Genomic DNA, 20,588 nt, shown 5'->3' with positions numbered 1-20,588 from the left:
CTGGTCCGTCGAGACCCTCTGCCTTCACTGCCACCCTTCTGGCAGCGCACCCGACCCCATTGCTGTTTCCCGTAGGTGGTGGGCCCGCGGGACGGAGAAGCGGAGGTGTTGCCCACGTTGCCTTTTCGGGCTGTGCCCGGCCGGGCTCCGTGGCAAGCCCGGCCACCAGACGCTCGCCGACGAGTCCTCCTTCTGGGCCTGGCTCCAGAAGGGGACCCCGGGCTTCCTCCGGGCCGGGTATCCTCACTTCGTGTGTCGTCTTTCATGAGGTCTTTTGAACCAATCTTAGTCTGGCCCCTTGCCTGAGACCAATTTGCCATGGGAGACCCTACCAGGAACACAAGGTTCCAGACAACACAGCCCCCAGGTTCATCAGGGCACACAAACCTCTCTACCACGGTAAGGTGCTGGTTAGGTAAGGTGCTGGAGAGGATTACCAACAACCATTATCTTTATCAAAAATAATGCATGTGTCAATGTAATGGGTATTATTTATGCTAACGATGTGAATAGACTAAAATAAAAACATGTTTTTCAAAAGAACTGCGCATCTCTTGAATGACAATGTGCCTGCACTGCACCTCCAAGGTTGCACAATCTACGCCTGTGAGCGTGCTGCGCGAGCCGAGATGATGTGTAGAACCTTTTCATATTTAAGTTTGTAGCAAGTAGAGGTGTGTGTGTGTGTGTGTGTGTGTGTGTGTGTGTGTGTGTGTGTGTGTGTGTGTGTGTGTGTGTGTGTGTGTGTGTGTGTGTGTGTGTGTGTGTGTGTGTGTGTGTTTTAAAGACCCCATTCAGCTCAGTTTATAACTTGAACCCTGGTTGAAGCTTCAACGCAGCTTCCCATTCACTTTGTCTCCGTTTCTCGCTTCAAAAGTTGAGAAAAGTTCAACTTTTCAGGCTTCGATGGAAGCGCCAGCCAATCAAATGATATGCCAGTACAAGCTCTAGCCAATCACACCGCGTGCTTGTGTGTCCGGGGCGGGAGATTGATGTGATTGAATTTAGCTTCAACGCACGCTGCCGTGTGGATGCTGCGTTACTCTACTCTCAAGTGATAATATATCTAGTTAGATACCCAAATGTTAAGTCAGGCATTTTAAAATATTAAAGTTAAATGAGAAAAAGTATGTATTGTACAAGTAAATGAAAAATACAAGACTGCACTTCATTAATATTGTTGCATGTAAAGTCTATCCTCACATCTGTATGTTTATTGAGAGCTACTGGTGGAAATCGTTTGCTCTGTCATTCCAGGCATGTCACTATTATGAGACACTGACATTCAGTTCCATCAGGAGAGACGGGATGTATGAAATACATGTTTATTACCAGATACATAATATGAAGGAATAATGATTGACAGTTTACAACAAGTGAATGAAATGATGTTTGGCGATTAGGCCCCGGTTAGCAGGATGATCATTCAGGAGGGGAAAACCGCTCCGATGAACCCCCCTGGGTCTAGACAGTGGTGGTGGTGATAAGTAGTTCGGTCCGGTCTGGAGGGAGAAGGTTCTAGCTTGGCCCTGTATTAGGAGACAGGAGGTGAAGGGGTGGAGGAGGGTTGCGCATTGACACCCTGAATGACAACTGACAGAGAGGGAAGAGCAGATTTAAAGGGGTTAGCGGGTGCGATGATTGGCTAGCTGGGGAGTAACGCCCCCGATCACTTATTGAGAGAGGAGGGAGTATTGAAATGACGTGTAACACCAGAGGATATTGGTCTTCCTGATTGCACTTGCGCTCAGCTTCAGTTGTCAGTGTATCATTGCACTATTACTAATATCATTGTTTATGTTCTTGTTCTTTCTAGTTCCTTTTGGGTTGCTTGACATGACCGTGAAAACGCCAGCCAAGTTACAAATTCTTCTGAATCCCGATGACACCAGGAAGCTAGTTCTGCCTAATGGAATTCCAGAGACAATCAGCTTACTGATGAAGTCAGGAAAGTGTGTGAAATAGAGAGACACAGTGACGCGTCCTAAAACCCGGAAATAAACTCCTTCCGGTTCCCTCCACAAAAAAGCAATGACATTTCTCCAGCTATTTTCCTAAATCCTATGGAGAAATTGCATTGCTTTTTTGTCTAAGGAACAGGAAGTGGTAAAATGCTGACTTACTTCCGGGTTCTAGGGAGCTTCACTGTGGCACTCTAGGCGGAGGTTTTAGAATGCAATATCAAGACAGAGACATTGGAGATGCACTAGTCAACCTGACATCCACTGCTGACCTTGAAGATTTTACAACTATCAAGGTCATCCCAATACCTGATGATGGTGTCCAAGAATACATCTTTACCCTCTGTGAAGAAGCAGCGTCTGCTCAATCAGACGATACTGACATCTTATCCACACCCTCCAGCTCAGTCTCTACAAGAACTCGTATCTGGTTGAAATGATTGAACTGACACAAAAGGCCAACCTTGTTCAAAGATTGCAATGCTAGGGATTGAACTGTATTTTCCGTTGCTTAATTGTTTTGGCCTCTGTATGTTTCATTTGAAGTTAAAAAGAATGTGACTTCACAGATTCTGGTAATGCTACTTCAACCCTTCTTAATGGCGACTCCACTTGGAGCGATAGAATTACTAACAAAGCACTTACATACTAATAAAGGACTGGCTTATCTAAAGCCAGTTGAGTAGCACTTGAAATGTTTGGCTCTATGAAACCTGATGTACTTATTTGATTCTGTTTTCTTCAAGGTTGTATCTTCCTGGTCGAATGCACTTATTGTAAGTCGCTTGGGATATCAGGGTGTCCACGGGGTCTTAAAAAGTATTAAAAGTGGATAAATCAATTTCGCGAAGATTAAGGCTATTAAAAAGTATTAAAAAGTATTAAACGGCATTTTCCAAGGTATTGAGAAGGTTCACAGCAACGACAACATGAAACACCCTTTAATTTACTGAAACGACATGTCGGGAAACCCCCCAAGGCGGCCCCATGCAAAGCGCGTAAAATGCTGCTTCTTATTTTAAGTTTCGTTGCCTTGCTCCGCTCTGTGGGGGGGGGGGAACTAAACGACTACGGTAACGGGTCCCGAGGTGGGTAGACCGGCATACGCAACACTCTGGGGGTCCAACGGCTCCGTGTGTAAGCCCTATATGATCATTTTCTGATAACGATGAAATAGCCCGCCTCCCTTTCCCCACGTCACCTGCTGCTGCTGGGCTGTCAGAAGAGGGGGAGGAAAAGAGAGGTAGGCACCGTTTATTAAATGTTCTTATATTATTATACAGAGAACAGAGTCGTTATCAATTTGTTTTAAAGCTCAATAAATAACAAGGAAGACCTCTGACCGGCACTTTAATGAATCGAATGCGTGTGAACGGAAGACTTTTTTGCGTTTGCGTATGTGTTTTACCGTATGCTTCCTCGTGGGGCCGGGGTCTAAGCCAAACTATATCCGGTCACAGAGATCTGCTATTTTAAAGTAAAGTCAACACATATCGACCCTAAATATAGTCTATATTAAGAACGAGAAAAGTCTTAACACATATATCCTTTTTTGTAAACATATGACAAATGTGTGAGGGTGATGACGTCAGAGCATCGTCCTATGTGCCAGGGCTTAGCCCCGGACAGCCCCAGCCCAATTGAACCCCTGGGTATTTGAGAGGGAGCTCCTATATGGCATTACCCCGCTGAAGCTCACCAAAGTTTAACATATTTCATAGTTCAAAGTTTTGTCAATTGTTTTGTTTATTGGTCAAATACTGGTTTCTAATGTTTTCTGAGGAGTTTGACTGGAATGAAAGAGCACAGAGTACAGAAGCAACAAAGCAGCATACTGCATTAAACCTGACCTTCACAGAGAGGTTGAAGTTCATGTGGAGAGGAGGCTTCAGTAGTCTGTCTGCACTATGTTTAGTTTTGCTATCTTACAATCAATATAGTCAATGTGAGGTAAAGTGTGTTGCCAATGTAACCGGTTAGAACTCAAAGTTGCGATGAGGTCTTAAAATGTATGGAAAGGGTCTTAAAAAAGGTCTTAAAAGGTATTAAATTTGACCTCAGGATTCCTGATTATTAGTTATTAAGTTATTTAGTTATAACAAAGTAATAAATGTTGTGCGGTCTTCAGAATCCATCCATCCATCTTCTCCCGCTTATCCGTGGTCGGGTCGTGGAGGTAGCAGTTCCAGCAGAGAGCCCCAAACTTTCTTTTCCCTGGCCACATCAACCAGCTCTGACTGGGGGATCCCAAGGCGCTCCCAGGCCAGAGAAGAGATATAATCCCTCCATCTGGTTCTAGGTCTACCCCTTGGTCTCTTCCCAGCTGGACGTGCCTGGAACACCTCCCTAGGGAGGCGCCCAGGTGGCATCCTAACTAGGTGCCCGAACCACCTCAACTGGCTCCTTTCGACGCGAAGGAGGAGCGGTTCAACTCCGAGTCCCTCCCGGATGACCGAACTTCTCACCTTATCCCTAAGGGAGACACCAGCCACCCTGCGGAGAAAACCCATCTCGGCCGCTTGTACCCGCGATCTCGTTCTTTCGGTCATGACCCATCCTTCATGACCATAGGTGAGGGTAGGAACGAAAATGGCCCGGTAGACAGAGAGCTTTGCCTTTTGGCTCAGCTCCCTTTTCGTCACAACGGTGCGGTAAAGAGACTGCAGTACCGCTCCCGCTGCTCCGATTCTCCGACCCATCTCACGCTCCATTGTTCCCTCACTCGAGAACAAGACCCCGAGATACTTGAACTCCTTCACTTGGGGTAAGGACTCATTCCCTACTTGGAGTGGACAGTCCATCGGTTTCCTGCTGAGAACCATGGCCTCAGATTTGGAGGTGCTGATCCTCATCCCAGCCGCTTCACACTCGGTTGCGAACCGATCCAGTGAGTGCTGAAGGTCGCAGACCGATGAAGCCATCAGAACCACATCATCTGCAAAAAGCAGTGGTGCAATCCTTAGTCCACCGAACTGCAGACCCCCTCCCCCACGACTACGCCTCGAAATCCGATCCATGTATATTACAAACAGGATTGGTGACAAAGCGCAGCCCTGGCGGAGACCAACCCTCACCTGAAATGGGTCCGACTTACTGCCGAGGACCCGGACACAGCTCTCGCTTTGGGAGTACAGAGATTGGATGGCCCTGAGTAGAGACCCCCTCACCCCATACTCCCGCAGCACCTCCCACAGTGACTCCCTGGGAACCCGGTCATATGCCTTCTCCAAGTCTACAAAACACATGTAGACTGGATAAGCATACTCCCAGGCACCCTCCAGGATCCTTGCGAGAGTAAAAAGCTGATCCGTCGTTCCACGACCAGGACGGAATCCGCATTGTTCCTCCTCAATCTGAGGTTCGACAATCGGCCTGACCCTCCTTTCGAGTACCTTAGAGTAAACTTTCCCGGGGAGGCTGAGTAGTGTGATGCCTCGGTAATTGGCACACACCCTCTGATCCCCCTTTTTGAAAAGGGGAACCACCACTCCGGTCTGCCACTCCTTCGGTACTGTTTCCGACTTCCACGCAACGTTGATGAGACGTGTCAACCATGACAGTCCCTCAACACCCAGAGCCTTCAGCATTTCTGGGCGGATCTCATCCACCCCCGGGGCTTTGCCACTGTGAAGTTGTTTGACGACCTCAGTGACCTCCCCCCGGGAGATTGGTGTCGATCCCCCTTCATACTCCAGCTCTGCCTCTAACATAGAGGGCGGAGTTGTCGGGTTCAGGAGTTCCTCAAAGTGCTCCTTCCAACGCCCTAACACTCCATCAGTTGAGGTCAACAACGTCCCATCCTTACTGTACACAGCTTGGATGGTTCCCTGCTTCCCCCTCCTGAGGTGTCGGACAGTTTTCCAGAACAACTTTGGTGCCGCCCGAAAGTCTTTTTCCATGTCTTCTCCGAACTTCTCCCACACCCGCTGCTTTGCCTCGGCCACGGCTGAGGCTGCTGCCCTTCGGGCCTGTCGGTACCTTACAACTGCCTCGGGAGTCCCCCGGGATAACAAATCCCTGAAGGCCTCCTTCTTCAGTCGGACGGCTTCCCTGACCACCGGTGTCCACCAGGAGGTTCGAGGGTTACCGCCCCTTGAGGCACCTAGGACCTTGAGACCACAGCTCCCCGCCGCGGCTTCGGCAATAGAGGCTTTGAACACCGACCACTCTGGTTCAATGTCCCCAACCTCCACAGGAATGCCCGAAAAGCTCCGCCGGAGGTGTGAGTTGAAGGCCTCCTGAACTTGGGCCTCCTCCAGACGTTCCCAGTTCACCCGAACTACACGTTTGGGCTTACCAGGTCTATCCAAAGGCTTCCCCCGCCACTCGACCCAACTCACCACCAGATGGTGATCAGTTGACAACTCCGCCCCTCTCTTTACCCGAGTGTCCAAAACATACGGCCTCAGGTCCGATGATACGATAACCAAATCGATCATGGACCTTCTGCCTAGGGTGCTCTGGTACCACGTACACTTATGAGCATCCTTATGTTCGAACATGGTGTTTGTTATGGCCAATCCATGACTAGCACAGAAGTCCAGTAACAAACCACCACTCCGGTTCAGATCAGGGGGGCCGTTCCTCCCAATCACTCCCCTCCAAGTGTCTCCATCATTGCCCACATGTGCGTTGAAGTCTCCCAGCAAGATTAAAGAGTCCCCTTCAGGAGCCCCATACAGGACTCTTTCCAGGGTCTCCAAGAAGGCCGTATACTCTGAACTGCTGTTGGGTGCATAAGCACACACAACAGTCAGAGTTTTCCCCCCCATAACCCGCAGGCGTAGGGAGGCAACCCTCTCGTCCACTGGGGTAGACTCCAACAACGAAGCACCCAACCGGGGACTTGTGAGTATCCCCACACCCGCCCGGCGCCTCACACCTTGAGCAACTCCGGAGAAGAATAGAGTCCAACCCCTATCCAGAAGTAAGGTTCCAGAGCCGACGCTGTGCGTAGAGGTGAGCCCAACCAGATCCAACTGGTAACGCTCCACCTCCCGCACAAGCTCCGACTCCTTCCCCCCCAGAGAGGTGACGTTCCACGTCCCCAAAGCCAGCTTCTGTCGCCCGGGTCTGGTCCGTCGAGACCCTCTGCCTTCACTGCCACCCTTCTGGCAGCGCACCCGACCCCATTGCTGTTTCCCGTAGGTGGTGGGCCCGCGGGACGGAGAAGCGGAGGTGTTGCCCACGTTGCCTTTTCGGGCTGTGCCCGGCCGGGCTCCGTGGCAAGCCCGGCCACCAGACGCTCGCCGACGAGTCCTCCTTCTGGGCCTGGCTCCAGAAGGGGACCCCGGGCTTCCTCCGGGCCGGGTATCCTCACTTCGTGTGTCGTCTTTCATGAGGTCTTTTGAACCAATCTTAGTCTGGCCCCTTGCCTGAGACCAATTTGCCATGGGAGACCCTACCAGGAACACAAGGTTCCAGACAACACAGCCCCCAGAATGAATCATCTTATTACTTTGTGTCAATGTAAATATATATCTTAGATGGAAGCAATATTTTTTACTTGACCCATATTAATGTTTTTGAGGTAAAAAAATCTATTTGGAATGAACTAAAAAAAATTGCTGTAACAAATTAGCGCAATTTTTCAAGTTGATCCAAAGTATCAATTTTTTCAGTGAGTGTGAGAGAGTTATGTGCTAAGTTCGCTTATTGCTCATTTAGATGCTTGGTACCCTTGTGTTTTGTTTAGCTAAAAATTGTTAATATCTTCTGATGGTGAGTTTCTTCCCGTTAAGTGGGTATGACACATTAATAGGTTGTTAAATGTTAAGAAGCCCTGAGACACAGTTTCGTGCAATATTGTTGTGTTTGCCCCCGCCGGCTTATACCAATGGAATTCCACAGAATCGCCGGCTATCATCAGTGTGCGATCAAAATTCACGGCAGCGAAGCCAGGAAAGACAACACACAACTTCACTTCACGGGGCCAAAACTGCAAACATGTCTTACCTTTGCTGTTTTTTGATCCAAAGTTGTGTTCAAGGGCATTAACGCATATAAACACTGCTGAAGGTTAATCCAATGTCTCTGTGTCCCTTTGAAATGATTACTGATAATCCATCATAACATATTTGGCAATAAATGTATTTTTCATATAGAGTGTAATGGAGCTTCATTCTAACTGGTACTTCTCAATGGTAATGTTTAGATGGATTTGTGTCACTTTGAAATGATTGCTGATAATGATGATGATATTGTTTTCATATAGAATGTGTGAGGAATACAACCCAGCTTCCGGTTTTGGGCGTGCTGGCATGCATTCACCAACGGGTAATGTTTAGATGGATTTTAGGAACTTCCCCTCAATTCTATTGTCTCTAACGGTTCAAAAGAGATGTCAATCATCAAAATCGACCGAGGGGGGCCAGAGATATGGCAAATCCACCCAAATGTCCCCAGAAGTGAGTTTCCTTTGCTAAACCTCTCTAAAACTTGTTTTGCATCAATCTTGATACAGGGTACTTATTATGTTATAGTTTGGATTCCTAAAGCTTTTAGTCTACCTTACCATCATCCAAGGGTGGTTTTCACTATAGGTAATTTATTTTTGGACGGACACTACAATTAAAACATTTTTACTATGTTCAATCTGAATTTACTTTAAAATAAAAAACTTCTATATTGATTTTGACTTTTCTACATCCAACTCACAGGTTTATCATTGCTTTGAGAAAAAACATTATTAATGTACCCGTTTTAGAAGTGAAGATATGGTCATTTGTTCTGGGCATGTCATTTTCGAGCCTGAGGCCGGAAAAACAGGCTCAGTGCTTAACAGGTTAACATGTTAAAAACCTGTTCAGGTAGAATTCCGAGGCAAATCCACATAGGTGGCCGGTTGTCAAATAGACTGCCCTCTGCAGTTGTTGTTAAAAACCCATTTAGGAAGAATTCGGAGGAACATACTCAGAGGTGACATCAGTAGGGCATTTCAAATTGAAGACCAATTCCAATACGCCCTCAGAGCTCGGGTATTCGAGGCGGACGTCCGCTTCGAACAATACCGCATTGCTTTCGACAACCCGAGATCCTGCATTTATGTATTTGAAGTGGATATCCTCTCGGGAACACACTACTGTGCCATGGAAGTGGACGGCAAACTCGGAAATGTACGGGACCAAATCTCAACGATGCATCGACATGGGGAGCCGATACTCCGACTGTGCTATTAAGGCCAACTGATGATTTATCGTTGAGAAGATTTAGTCAACTCGACAATTTCAAAGATTGAGCTGTCTTGCAAGGCCTCCAAACTTGGTACTGGGACACATGGGGCCCTGGGGATCACACCCACAGTTTGGGGGGCATGCACACCCGTTTACCCCATTAACACACTTAGGAGATATATATGTTCCAGTCCACTTCAAATACATAACTAAATTGTCTGGGGTATTTGAAGTGTACTGGGTATTTGAAGTGTACTGGGTATTTGAAGTGTACTGGGCATTCAAATACATAACCTGCGATCTGGAGTTATGTATTTGAAGTGTACAGGGCCATATCTCCACAATGCAACAGGCCAGGAAGATGATATTTGGACTGTGTCATGAACCCAACCCGAGGATTGAGTGGCTACATTTTAGAGATTATTGGACATCCTTTGGTTTTTCGTCAATTTTAAAACTATGAATTTGAAGTGTACTGTACACTTCAAATACATAACTGCACAATGTCATGTATGGACATGACCATATTTCAACATTGCATTGGGCCAGGAAGCTGAGACTTGAACTGTGTTATGCTTCCAGCCCAGGGATTGAGTGTGCTGATGTTGGAGATAATTGGAGAACCTTTGACCTTTGGGCCTTTTCAAACTAATCTCTGAAGTCTTTTCCTGAAAACAGGTTGAAAAGAAAGTTGCTCCAATCTGCATGAAAGTTGGTGTACTGAGGAAAGTGGCCTCAGAGATGACTAATTGAAAGTGACATGCATGTAGCCCGTGGCATGTTTGGAATATGACCTTGTATATAGTTATGTTTAGCTCTTATATCTTCTCTTGCACTTTATATGTCGTAGCTGCTACAGTGTACTGCCATGTGGTAAATGCTTGTATGCTGCTCATGCTCTTTCTGTATATCATGTATTTATTTTTCCCATGTGTATAACTGTCATGTTCAGAAATGTTGTATGTATCCACTACAGATGGAAATTAGCTCAAAGCTAAAATCCGGCTCATTTACATTTGAAAGCATTATTTTCACCCGAACCCACCCAGACCCCCCCAATTAAAGGCCTGTTTTGCCCCAAGACCCCCCAAAGTGGCTGGAAGGGCCTAACATTCTGGGGTCATCGCCCCTAAAATATCTTATTTCCAAAGTTGCCCAAACGGTCCCAAAGTCGGCCAGGTGGTCCGTCTCTCAGGGGGTAGGGGGTAGTGACTTCTGCAGGATTTTTCGGTGCACTCGGTGTCAACTTTGCATCGAATGGACTCCCGGACTGATCCCCGCCGTAGAAGGCCCTTCCCTGGGGCGTTGGCTCGTTTTGTGGACCCCACGGCATTTGTCTTTACCCTTCCTTCAGTGAGTGAAGACTGCTGTCTCCCCTCTGCTGAAACAGTGAGACTAATAGTGACTATAAATGTTCCGAACCGTTTACATTTTGTATATACTGTCAGTATAGAGGAACGTGAAATATATAATGACTTTTTCATTGTGGGTTATACAAGATTATATTAAAAAAAATTAAATTATTGAACTAAATATGGAAAACTCAACAATGTGGAGGAATGTGGTACTAATATATGTTGTAGAAAGTATGGATGGTCTTGGTGTATTCAATTGAATATGAGTTGCAGCCTGTGAATATGTCTTCTTGTATTGAGCGGAGGCCATTTTAGTCAGCTATATTCACAGTGATGAGTGGTGTAGTTACATCGAAGAGCGAACCTACAGAGATTTATGTATGCTTTATGTTATGGTTTATGTTATATGGTTGGAGGTCAGTTTTGGATGCAATTTGGTAAAGAACATCAGCATAATCAAACAGTGGCAATATCATTTATATTTATAATAAGGCAAGTTTCTTTCGGACAGTGGGTGTAAGCTGTTTCTTTTAACGCAACAAACTATGACCAAAATAAATGCTTGGCAGCATGTATTCGAACAATAGACCCAAGTATTTAATTGTATCAACTTTTTGCAGAGCGGTACCATCATTACACGTTATAATGGAATCTTTTTTTTTCGTTTTAAGGCTCTGTCTTGTGCCAAATACCATAGTATATGATTTATTTTGATTGAGTAGGAATTCACTGCATCCATTTCCTAAAGCATTGAAGTCCTATTGCCCAATACCAAGGCCGTCTGGCAGGGGTGGCGTCACGGGTCTCCTGATCTCCACTAAATGGGGTTTCTCTCTCTACCCACTGCCACATTTCACTCCTTCATCTTTCGAATCAGACACACTTTCAACTTTCACTATCTCAGACACTTTATTTTTAAGACTATATATATTTATGTGAGCCAATTTAAACCCTTTACTTTGGAACTTATTCAACATTAAGATGGCTATTTAAATGTTATCTCTTTTTCACTTCCTATCAAAATGAGAGCTTAACTAAAACATACATGTAACACAATTTCAACCGCACAAACCATCACATACATAACCCAACATTTATCTGCACATAGATTGCTATAAATGTGCATACTCACTCGCTCAATTAGACGAGCCTCCCGGTAGCTCCCAAACATTTTTAGATTATAGTATGAAATCGATTCATGGTAATGTCTCGCAACACCAGATCTAGTTAATAAATACAAATTACGTTTTAGGAGGAATGAACAACAATAGAGACCAGTTGAAATTGGTCTCTATTCAAAATCTAATAAGCCTAATTTCATACTTGCAGTTCATGAAGTAAATAAGTTCAAATAAATGAGTAGATAACTCATAGACCAGTGAATATTGGCCCACAAGAAAATAATTTCCATTTTCATAATACAATTCATTTCTTCTCCTAATATGCATAATCATACCATCTATCAAGTCAATCAGTCATTTCCCACCTTCATTTCTGTTTTGAGCTGAAACCGGGCTTATCAGTGTTTTATAGAAACGCCCGGCTTCACTACAGTCCCGATAAAGTTTGGTTTGTCCATTGAAGGTTACGATGAGCGTTGCAGGGAACAATAGTCCCTGCCTAACCTCAGTCTTGCGCATCCTGACGTCATTAAATAGGGCTCTCTTCCTGGCAATATCCGGAGTAATATCAGGAAATATCTTCACTCGCACGGAAAATAATCTCTCCCTTGCTTCTTGCCAGCTTCAAGATAGCTTCCTTAGCTTGATATCTCTGCATAGTGACAATCATAGGTCTGGGTCTCAAATCAGTCCCCTGCCCAACAACCCTGTATGCAATCTCGACTGCCGGTTCACATGAGAGCTCACTTCCAAACACCTCATTTAAAAGTTTCTCACAAAGCCAATGGGATCGCTCTTCTCAATGTCCGTTTTCAGTCCAATCACACGAAGATTAAACTTTCTGCTTTGAATCTCCATCCTCTCTATTTTGTCTATAAACTCTTTGTTTTCCTTTTTTAGATTGCCATTTGCGGTTTCGAGTATAGCAACCCTACAATCCATATTGGTCAGCCCCTCTTCCATATCACCGAGCCTCTGACAACATGATTCAAGTTCTCCCTTTAAAGCATCAAGCTGCGGCTGGAATCTCTCGAAAGCGGCTCCTATCTCCTCTCTTATTCATATTAGTGCCGACAGCTCAGAGTGGTTCACCTGAGAGGCCCCGCTCTCCATGGCGTTCCCCTCTGCTGCTTGCTTTCGATGGCATGACATTCCCCACATTGTATTTAACTATAAACTTTGACTGAACTGTAATGTTCTGAAGTTGCGTGAGGCAGTCGCAATTTTGACAGGCTCCCACTACCTGTTGGCATCTGTTAGCATCTAGCTCTCTTGCTCACAAACATTTTAGCCATCCCTGCTTATACAAGTAGTAGTTTGTATAACAACTAGTAGTTTTTAGTTGTCTGCGGTCTGTGGAGGCCTACTCCCACCTGTCGAGTACGGCTGTGTCGAGGGGGTTTTCCCCCGGAGTCATCGCGGAGGGACAGAGCGGCTCCACCTGTTGCGGATTTAACGCGACTGGGGCCTACTTTCCACCTGTCCTGGTTCTGCTGTTGCGGAGGCCTGCTCCCGCCTGTCGTGTGCTGCGGTGTCGTGTGCTGCTTGCTGAGGAGTCTTTTCACCCTGGGGATACCGCGGAGGGACCGGAGCGCTTCCACGCTGCTGCTTTCGCCTGCCCTTTGCTGCTGTGCTGATTTGCCCCAGGAACATCGCGGATACTGTGTGCTGGTCTGGGAGAATGGCCCATGTCAGGATTCTTCTGCTGTGCCTGTTAACTGTTTTGGACTATGAGAAGATCTCTAGTCATTCTGAGAAGTCTACTGGACTCAGGTCTGTTCTGCTACCCGCAGTGGGCATCCCCTGCAAAGGTTCGGATGTGATACTCAAACAATTACCGGTTGCCTTGTCACAGACAATCTGCTCAACAAAATATGTTTGTCTTTTTTGTTTCCCTGCGATGATGGTTCTTCAGGACTGCTTCTTAAGCTCAAATCACACTTTCACAGACTTTGCTGGTGTTTCTAAATTAGATGACAATGTATGTGTGTCGTTTAAGAGGAAAAGATGTCTGGTTTTCTTGTTGTTATTGCTATCAGGAAATGTGCAACCTAACCCTGGTCCGCCCAGTAGTAGTAGTCAGATCGCTACTCCTGCTGATTGTAAAGCTAGGTCTGGGTTGGTTTCATCCACTTGAATGTGCGCAGTCTGTTAGGTAAACTAGACTTTGTCCGAGCTCGACTGAGGCTGACCTCATTGTTTTATCAGAAACATGGCTAGATAAATCTATGTTGGCCTCTGACATCGCCTTAAATGGTTATAATGTGTATCGTACCGACCGGCCTAATATATATGTGGTGGTGTTGCCATTTATGTTAAAAATAAGTTCAGTGTAACCACTGTAGTTTCCAAATCTATCAGTAAGCAATTTGAATGTGTAGCCTTAAATATAGAAGTGGCAAAGGGTCAACAGGTCATGGTGGTGGGCTGCTAGAGACCCCCCTCAGCTGGCAAGGACTCCTTGTCTTCACTAGCAAAACTTTTATCGCAACTAGACTACAAGGAAATAGTGCTGCTTGGAGATTTGAACTGGGACTGGTTAACTGCAGTGTCAGAGGATTTTAAAAACCTTTGTATCTCTCTGAATGTTACTCAGATTATAGACAGTCCTACTCGTCCTAACATTAAGTCCCTAATAAATCCTCCCTAATTGATCTCATTCTAACAAATGTTCCCCATAAATACTAATCTGTGGGAGTATTTGCAAATGATGTGAGTGACCACTGTGCTGTAGCCACAATTAGGGACACTAAGGTCCAAAAGGTTAAACCTCGTATTATCATTAAGAGAGACAGAAAACATTTTGTGGAGCAGGGTTTTGTTCATGATCTGTTTGATTTTGATCGGGGAAAATGGATCTGTGTGCTGATGTAGAAACTGCATGGTCTTATTTTTATCTTGGTTTTATGGAGATCATTGATAGACATGCACCCCTGCGTACATTTAGAGTAAAGGGACGAGACAATCCTTGGTTTTCTGCTGAGCTGTCCAGTCTCCTTCATGAGAGAAACAAGGCCTGGGCAAAGGCTAGGAAATCAGGCTCAGAGGTAGAATGGCTGTGTTTTAGGCAGCTAAGGAATAGCTTCACTTCACATCAAAAGTGCTAAGTCAAAGTACTATCTGTCAGTTTCCACAAAGAATCTGAATAATCCTGGAAAATGTTGGAAAGCCATTAAATCGTTATCCACCGGTGAGATCCGTAATGAGCTACCTCCGTGCATTACCATAGCATCTGGCTCTATATCAGACAGGGCTACTATGCTAAATTGCTTTAATGAGCATTTTGTGTCCTGTGGCTCTCTGTGTGATTCTGTCCCTGACTGTGCTTCTGCTTCTGTGAACACCCCAGTCCGTGACTCTGAACAATGTGGTCTGGAAAACCCTTTCAGTTTTACTCCTTTTACTGTTAATGTTGTTCATGAAGCCTTAACCAAGTTAGATCCTAAGAAACCGGCTGGCCCGGACAACGTAGAACCTTTCTTTTTAAAGATAGCTGCAGATTTTATTGCTCCACCTCTCACTACTCATTTTAACCTCTCCCTCAACACAAACACAATTCCAAAATTGTGGAAGTCTGCTTATGTCTTGCCTCTACTAAAAGGAGGGGAGGCCACCTTATTAAATAACTATAGGCCAATCTCTAAGTTGTCAGTTCTGGCGAAGGTGCTCGAACGCCTAGTGAGTGAACAGGTAAAGGAGTTTTTATGTAAACATGACATCCTGTCTTAACATCAGTCAGGCTTCAGAAAGCAACACAGCAGCATCACTGCAACAATGAAAGAGGAATGACATTACTAGTATGCTAGATAATAAGCAGAGTTGTGCAGCTCTATTTATTGACCTCTCCAAAGCGCTTGATACCGTCGATCATCGCATCTTAAAGCAGAGGCTACTCAGTATTGGCATATCCAGCCATGCAGTGGGTGGTTTGTGAACGACCTCTCTGAAAGGTCCCAATGTGTTCACTTTGATGGGCTGTCTTCTGAGTGGTTAAACATTGCTAATGGTGTTCCTCAAGGTTCTGTTTTAGGTCCACTTTTATTCTCAATCTCCATCAACAGTTTAGGTGAAAATGTCGATGAAGCCACTTTACATTTTTATGCGGATGATACCGTGATGTACTGTGCAGGTCCCTCCATTCAGGAGGCTGGTGTTAAATTACAGGCTGTTTTTAACATTATTCAGACTCAGCTCTCTGAACTAAAGCTTATTTTAAATGTTGATAAAACCAAGGTAATGCTCTTTTAAAAAGCTAAAAAGACACCAGAGCCTGTTTTAGATATTGTAACTACGCAAGGAATAAAACTTGAAGTGGTTACCTGTTACAAATACCTTGGTATCTGGCTTGATGATTGTCTCTCTTTTAAACTTCATGTCAATAACCTGCTTAAAAAGCTGAAGGTTAGGCTAGGTTTCTTTTTCAGAAACAAGTTTCTCGCTTGAGGCCAGGAAAAGGCTCTGTGACCTTTTGACCTGTGCTGGACTATGGTGATCTGATCTATATGAATGCACCGGCCAATTGCCTGGTCAAGTTAGATGCTGCGTATCACAGTGCTCTAAGATTTGTGACAAATTGTAAAGCATTAACACATCACTGTACCCTGTATGCAAGGGCTGGTTTGCTTTCACTAACTGTACGGAGGCTCAGTCACTGGTACATTTTTATATACAAAGCCATGTTAGGGAAACTTCCATCTTATATCTGCTCACTGATCTCACGGTGAATTGTAAGTGGCTACTGCCTGAGATCGAATGCTGTGGTTTTATTAAATGTGCCAACTGCTAGGACTGTCTTAGGGAAGACAGCTTTTAGATGCGCAGCTCCACTGTCTTGGAATAGTCTGCAAATTAAATGGAAACTGAGCAATCTGGTGCCACTAAATGTTTTTAAAGCTTGGTTGGATGCTACTCAATCGGAAGCTATTGGTACCTGTTTCTGTGGATAATTGTGTAAATGATGCTGTACTGATGTCCTTGTTGTTCTGTCTATGTTTCTATGTTTCATGTGGAACTACTTGAGCAGGTCTCCCTTGAAAAAGAGATCAATGATCTCAATGGGATTCATCTGATTAAATAAAGGCTTGAAATGAAATGAAATGAACAACTTGCTCATCTGATCATAACCTGATGGGGCATCACAAATACACAAAGCTCTTATCATTACAAACATATCAAATTGGCTTCCTGAAGCCTAACCAGAAGTACACCATCATAATAGAGATGGGTGAGTCCTGATTCATCCGGATCATTAACCCGGATCCTAGTAATGACCTGGGAGTGACGAGTCTCCCCTCTCCATTAACCCGAGTCCTTTGACTCCTACACCTGGTGACGTATAAATTAAAACTATAAATTGCTTCACTCGCTACTCTCCTTATAACGTGTAAAATCACATTAAAACGCACCCCAGTCCACCTGCCTAGCCTTTAGCAAGTAGGATAGCTGCCAGAAGTTATCCTTTGGCTCAGGGGACGCGGATCAGTGAAACTTCCTGCAGACTCGTGGGGACTCAGAGCCGTATCCGTAGCAGATCCAGAGATCCAGAGATCCAGACTCATCATGCACGAGTCAACAGCAGACTCAGATTCGCAAATCCCGACTCACTGTGGAAAACATAGCAGACTCGTGGGGACTCAGAGCCGTAACCGTAGCAGATCCAGAGATCCAGACTCATCATGCACGAGTCAACAGCAGACTCAGATTCGGTGAGCGGACTGAATGAGTGGATTACTCCACACAGTGAGAAGAGCGAGCGGTTTCAGACTCGTCATGGTTTTCAGACTCAGTGAGTGTCAGCTCTGTTTGTGATAACGTAGATGCATACTGTGCACAGATCATTTGACGACTTCACCCAGTCAACTGTAAGAAGCCAAATACTGCAATAATCAAGCATTAAGACACAAACGTTGTTAGATCATGTTTTTGTGTGTGACAAATTCAAAATTACAAATACACAAACAGTGGACTGCGCCCTTCACTAGTAGCTCTAACATTTGAATTTATTTGAAGTTGGAGACTATGTGCTCCTGTTTCACCGATAGGATTTCTACGCTCTTGGTGACTCATATGATTCAGAGGACTCTTATGATCCGGACCTCTTCAATGACTGACTCAGAAGAACTTAAGTCCGTAAAAGGATCCGGATTTGTCATCTCTACATCATAATGTGCTTTTTTCCTGTATTTTTAGAGAACTTTTACAATCTCCTCCAAAAGAGTAGATAACTTACAATTTTGAACGGAAAACCCCATGTCATTTGTTATGCTATATTGCAAAAGAATAGTTGATAAGTCAAAGGAGAAAAGAAAATGTTTGACCGTTTACATGTGTCAACTAAAGATTGAGCTGCTCCAAACATGACTTTCTTGATGATAGGCTGGTCTGGGTCCTGATGGTGAGGGGCTGGCCTGTTGGGTTCTGGTGTTCTGGAAGCTTTAAAGCAGCAGAAGTCTCTGCAGCTGACAGAAGGGACTGCAGCAGTCTGCAGCACAGCAGGTGAGAGACACTGCACTGTGTGATGTGCTCATGTTGCATTCATTTACAGTTCCTGACACACTCTGGGGGGGGGTGGTAAGTTAAGACTGTGAAGTTCAAAAGTGCTCAGATATACTAACGTTTAGCCTCTAAGAATGATGTCCAATTCAACTCCACTAACTGTATCCTATTTCATTCTTGAAGCTTATTTGAATGTTGGATATTTGAGGTACTTGTGTTTCATGATAACTGCCATGTTGTACATTGTGATTGTTGTTGCCAACACGTCTCTGATTGTGGTTATCTGTGTGAACAGGAGCTTACATGAACCTATGTACCTTTTTCTGTGCAGCCTGTTTGTAAATGAACTGTATGGTAGTACAGGGCTGTTTCCATTCCTTCTGGTTCAGATCCTCTCTGACATTCACACTGTTTCTGCTCCGCTCTGCTTCCTGCAGATTTTCTGCTTGCATACATATGGAGGTATTGAGTTTTACAATTTAACCGTCATGTCTTATGACAGATATCTTGCTATCTGTTATCCTCTGCAATATAACACACGTATGACTTCTCACAAGGCGCTCATCTTCATTATTCTGCTTTGGTTGTACTCTTTTGTAAAGTTCCCGACAACGTTATATTTAAGCATCCGTTTGACACTTTGTGGAAACATCATAAATGGTTTGTATTGTAGTAACTATGCTGTTGTGAAGTTGGCATGTTCTGAAACTCAGGTGAACAACATTTATGGACTTTTTAACACTGTTTTATCTGTCTTTGTCCCTTTGTTTCCAATCCTCTTCTCGTACATTAAGATCCTCAGAGTGTGTTTCTCTGGCTCCAAACAGACCAGACAGAAAGCTCTCAGTACCTGCACACCTCACCTTGTTTCCCTCCTCAACTTCTCTTTTGGCTGCAGCTTTGAAATACTTCAGAGTAGATTTGATATGAGCGGTGTTCCCAGTGTGCTGCGTATTATTCTCTCATTGTATTTTCTCACCATACAGCCACTAATGAACCCTGTCATGTACGGACTGCAAATGTCCAAACTAAGAAACATATGTAAACATGTGCTCTGTTATAAACTGTTGGCTGGTAGGTCTAATAACTAAAGTGTCAGTGAATGGATCTTAATATCTTGTCTTGAAATGTGCAGATTAAAACATTTTATTAAATGGGAAAAATGTGTACTATGTTCATAGTGTTTGTAGTATTTATTTTATATACACATGCATTCCAATATTCCTGAATAAACTGAAAAATGTCACCTTAATGTAAACACAGTGAAAATATTAACCTATATTAATAAATAGCCTTTGAATACATTTAAAACGAAATGTAAATATACAGTGGGGCAAAAAAGTATTTAGTCAGCCACCAATTGTGCAAGTTCTCCCACTTAAAAAGATGAGAGAGGCCTGTCATTTATATTCTACCTTCCACCCAAATCACCCCAGAGGTGGAGTTGTTTTTGCTAAATCTCTCTAAAAAGGTCAAATGTCCCTTGTTTTGCATTAACCTTGATACAGGGTACTTATTATATGTTATAGTTTGGATTCCTAAAGCTTATAGTCTACCTTACCATCATCCAAGGGTAGTTTTCACTATAAGTAAAACATAATTTTTGGACGGACACTATAATTTACAGTTTTTTACCATGTTCAATCTGAATTTTCTTTAAAATAAAAAACATCTATATTGATTCTGACCCTTCTACATCCAACTCACAGGTTTATCATTACTTTGAGAAAAAAGATTATTAATTTAACCCTTTTAGAAGGGAAGATATGGTCAAATGTTTAGTCTTCTCAAGCACCAACTATCAAATATCTCTCCTGATTGTTGGCACTGGAAAATCACCTTCCCTGAATTTTACTCAGGTGTAACTAAAGTCTGATTTAAGGGTTGTTTATATTCCACATCATTAATCAGAATCTGCAAAGTAACTCAAATAAATGTAGTGGAGTAAAAATACCAGGTTAACCTCTGAATTGTAGTGGAGTAGAATTACAAAGTAACAATGAGCTGTCATGTGGGTATATATTAATTTTGCCCATTATGGATACAAGCGATTTTCACCCATTTAGTAATTACATGTTTTAAATGTGTACACACCAATGTGTTTCCTATCGCCTAAACCTCCAGGGCTGTACACAGTTTACTGTCAACTTCTAATTTTGGGAAAAACGAAAACGTCTTTTAAAACTACAATTCCCAGTAGAGACATGCCATAGAGAACATGTTGCGAAACACAATAGCCAGCATGTGTAGTTCTGGGGGGGCGTTCGAGTCCAGTTTTGAATAGTCTGCCGTGGTTTCGTTCCATTTCAAAGAGCTTGACGCTCGGCGTAACCTTGGCGCACTGCCACTCCAACATCCAAATCCCAGAGCTTGAAGATTAATCACGGGGTTTGTCAACGGGACTGTAGTCCCAAACGATAGCTGGGGATTATGGGTAGTGTAGTGTCTTCGGCAATCCTAAACTCTGAATCTTTTTCCGGACAT

The 20,588-nt window shown here is 44.2% G+C and overlaps 1 protein-coding gene across 1 annotated transcript; it reads left to right on the top strand.

The window, feature by feature from the left end:
- Positions 1–18,238: 18,238 nt before the first annotated feature.
- On the top strand, positions 18,239–19,195 carry LOC307034995 (olfactory receptor 10A6-like; the record flags this gene model as incomplete). The annotated part of the gene is made up of 1 exon (XM_079673921.1): positions 18,239–19,195. One exon carries the CDS (start codon positions 18,239–18,241, stop codon positions 19,193–19,195), a length of 957 nt encoding a protein of 318 aa, XP_079530047.1.
- Positions 19,196–20,588: the final 1,393 nt, after the last annotated feature.

This window comes from Notothenia rossii, assembly GCF_949606895.1.
Source record: "Notothenia rossii genome assembly, chromosome: 4".
Classification (NCBI taxonomy): domain Eukaryota; kingdom Metazoa; phylum Chordata; class Actinopteri; order Perciformes; family Nototheniidae; genus Notothenia; species Notothenia rossii.
This window is presented reverse-complemented; position numbering and strand designations above follow the sequence as displayed.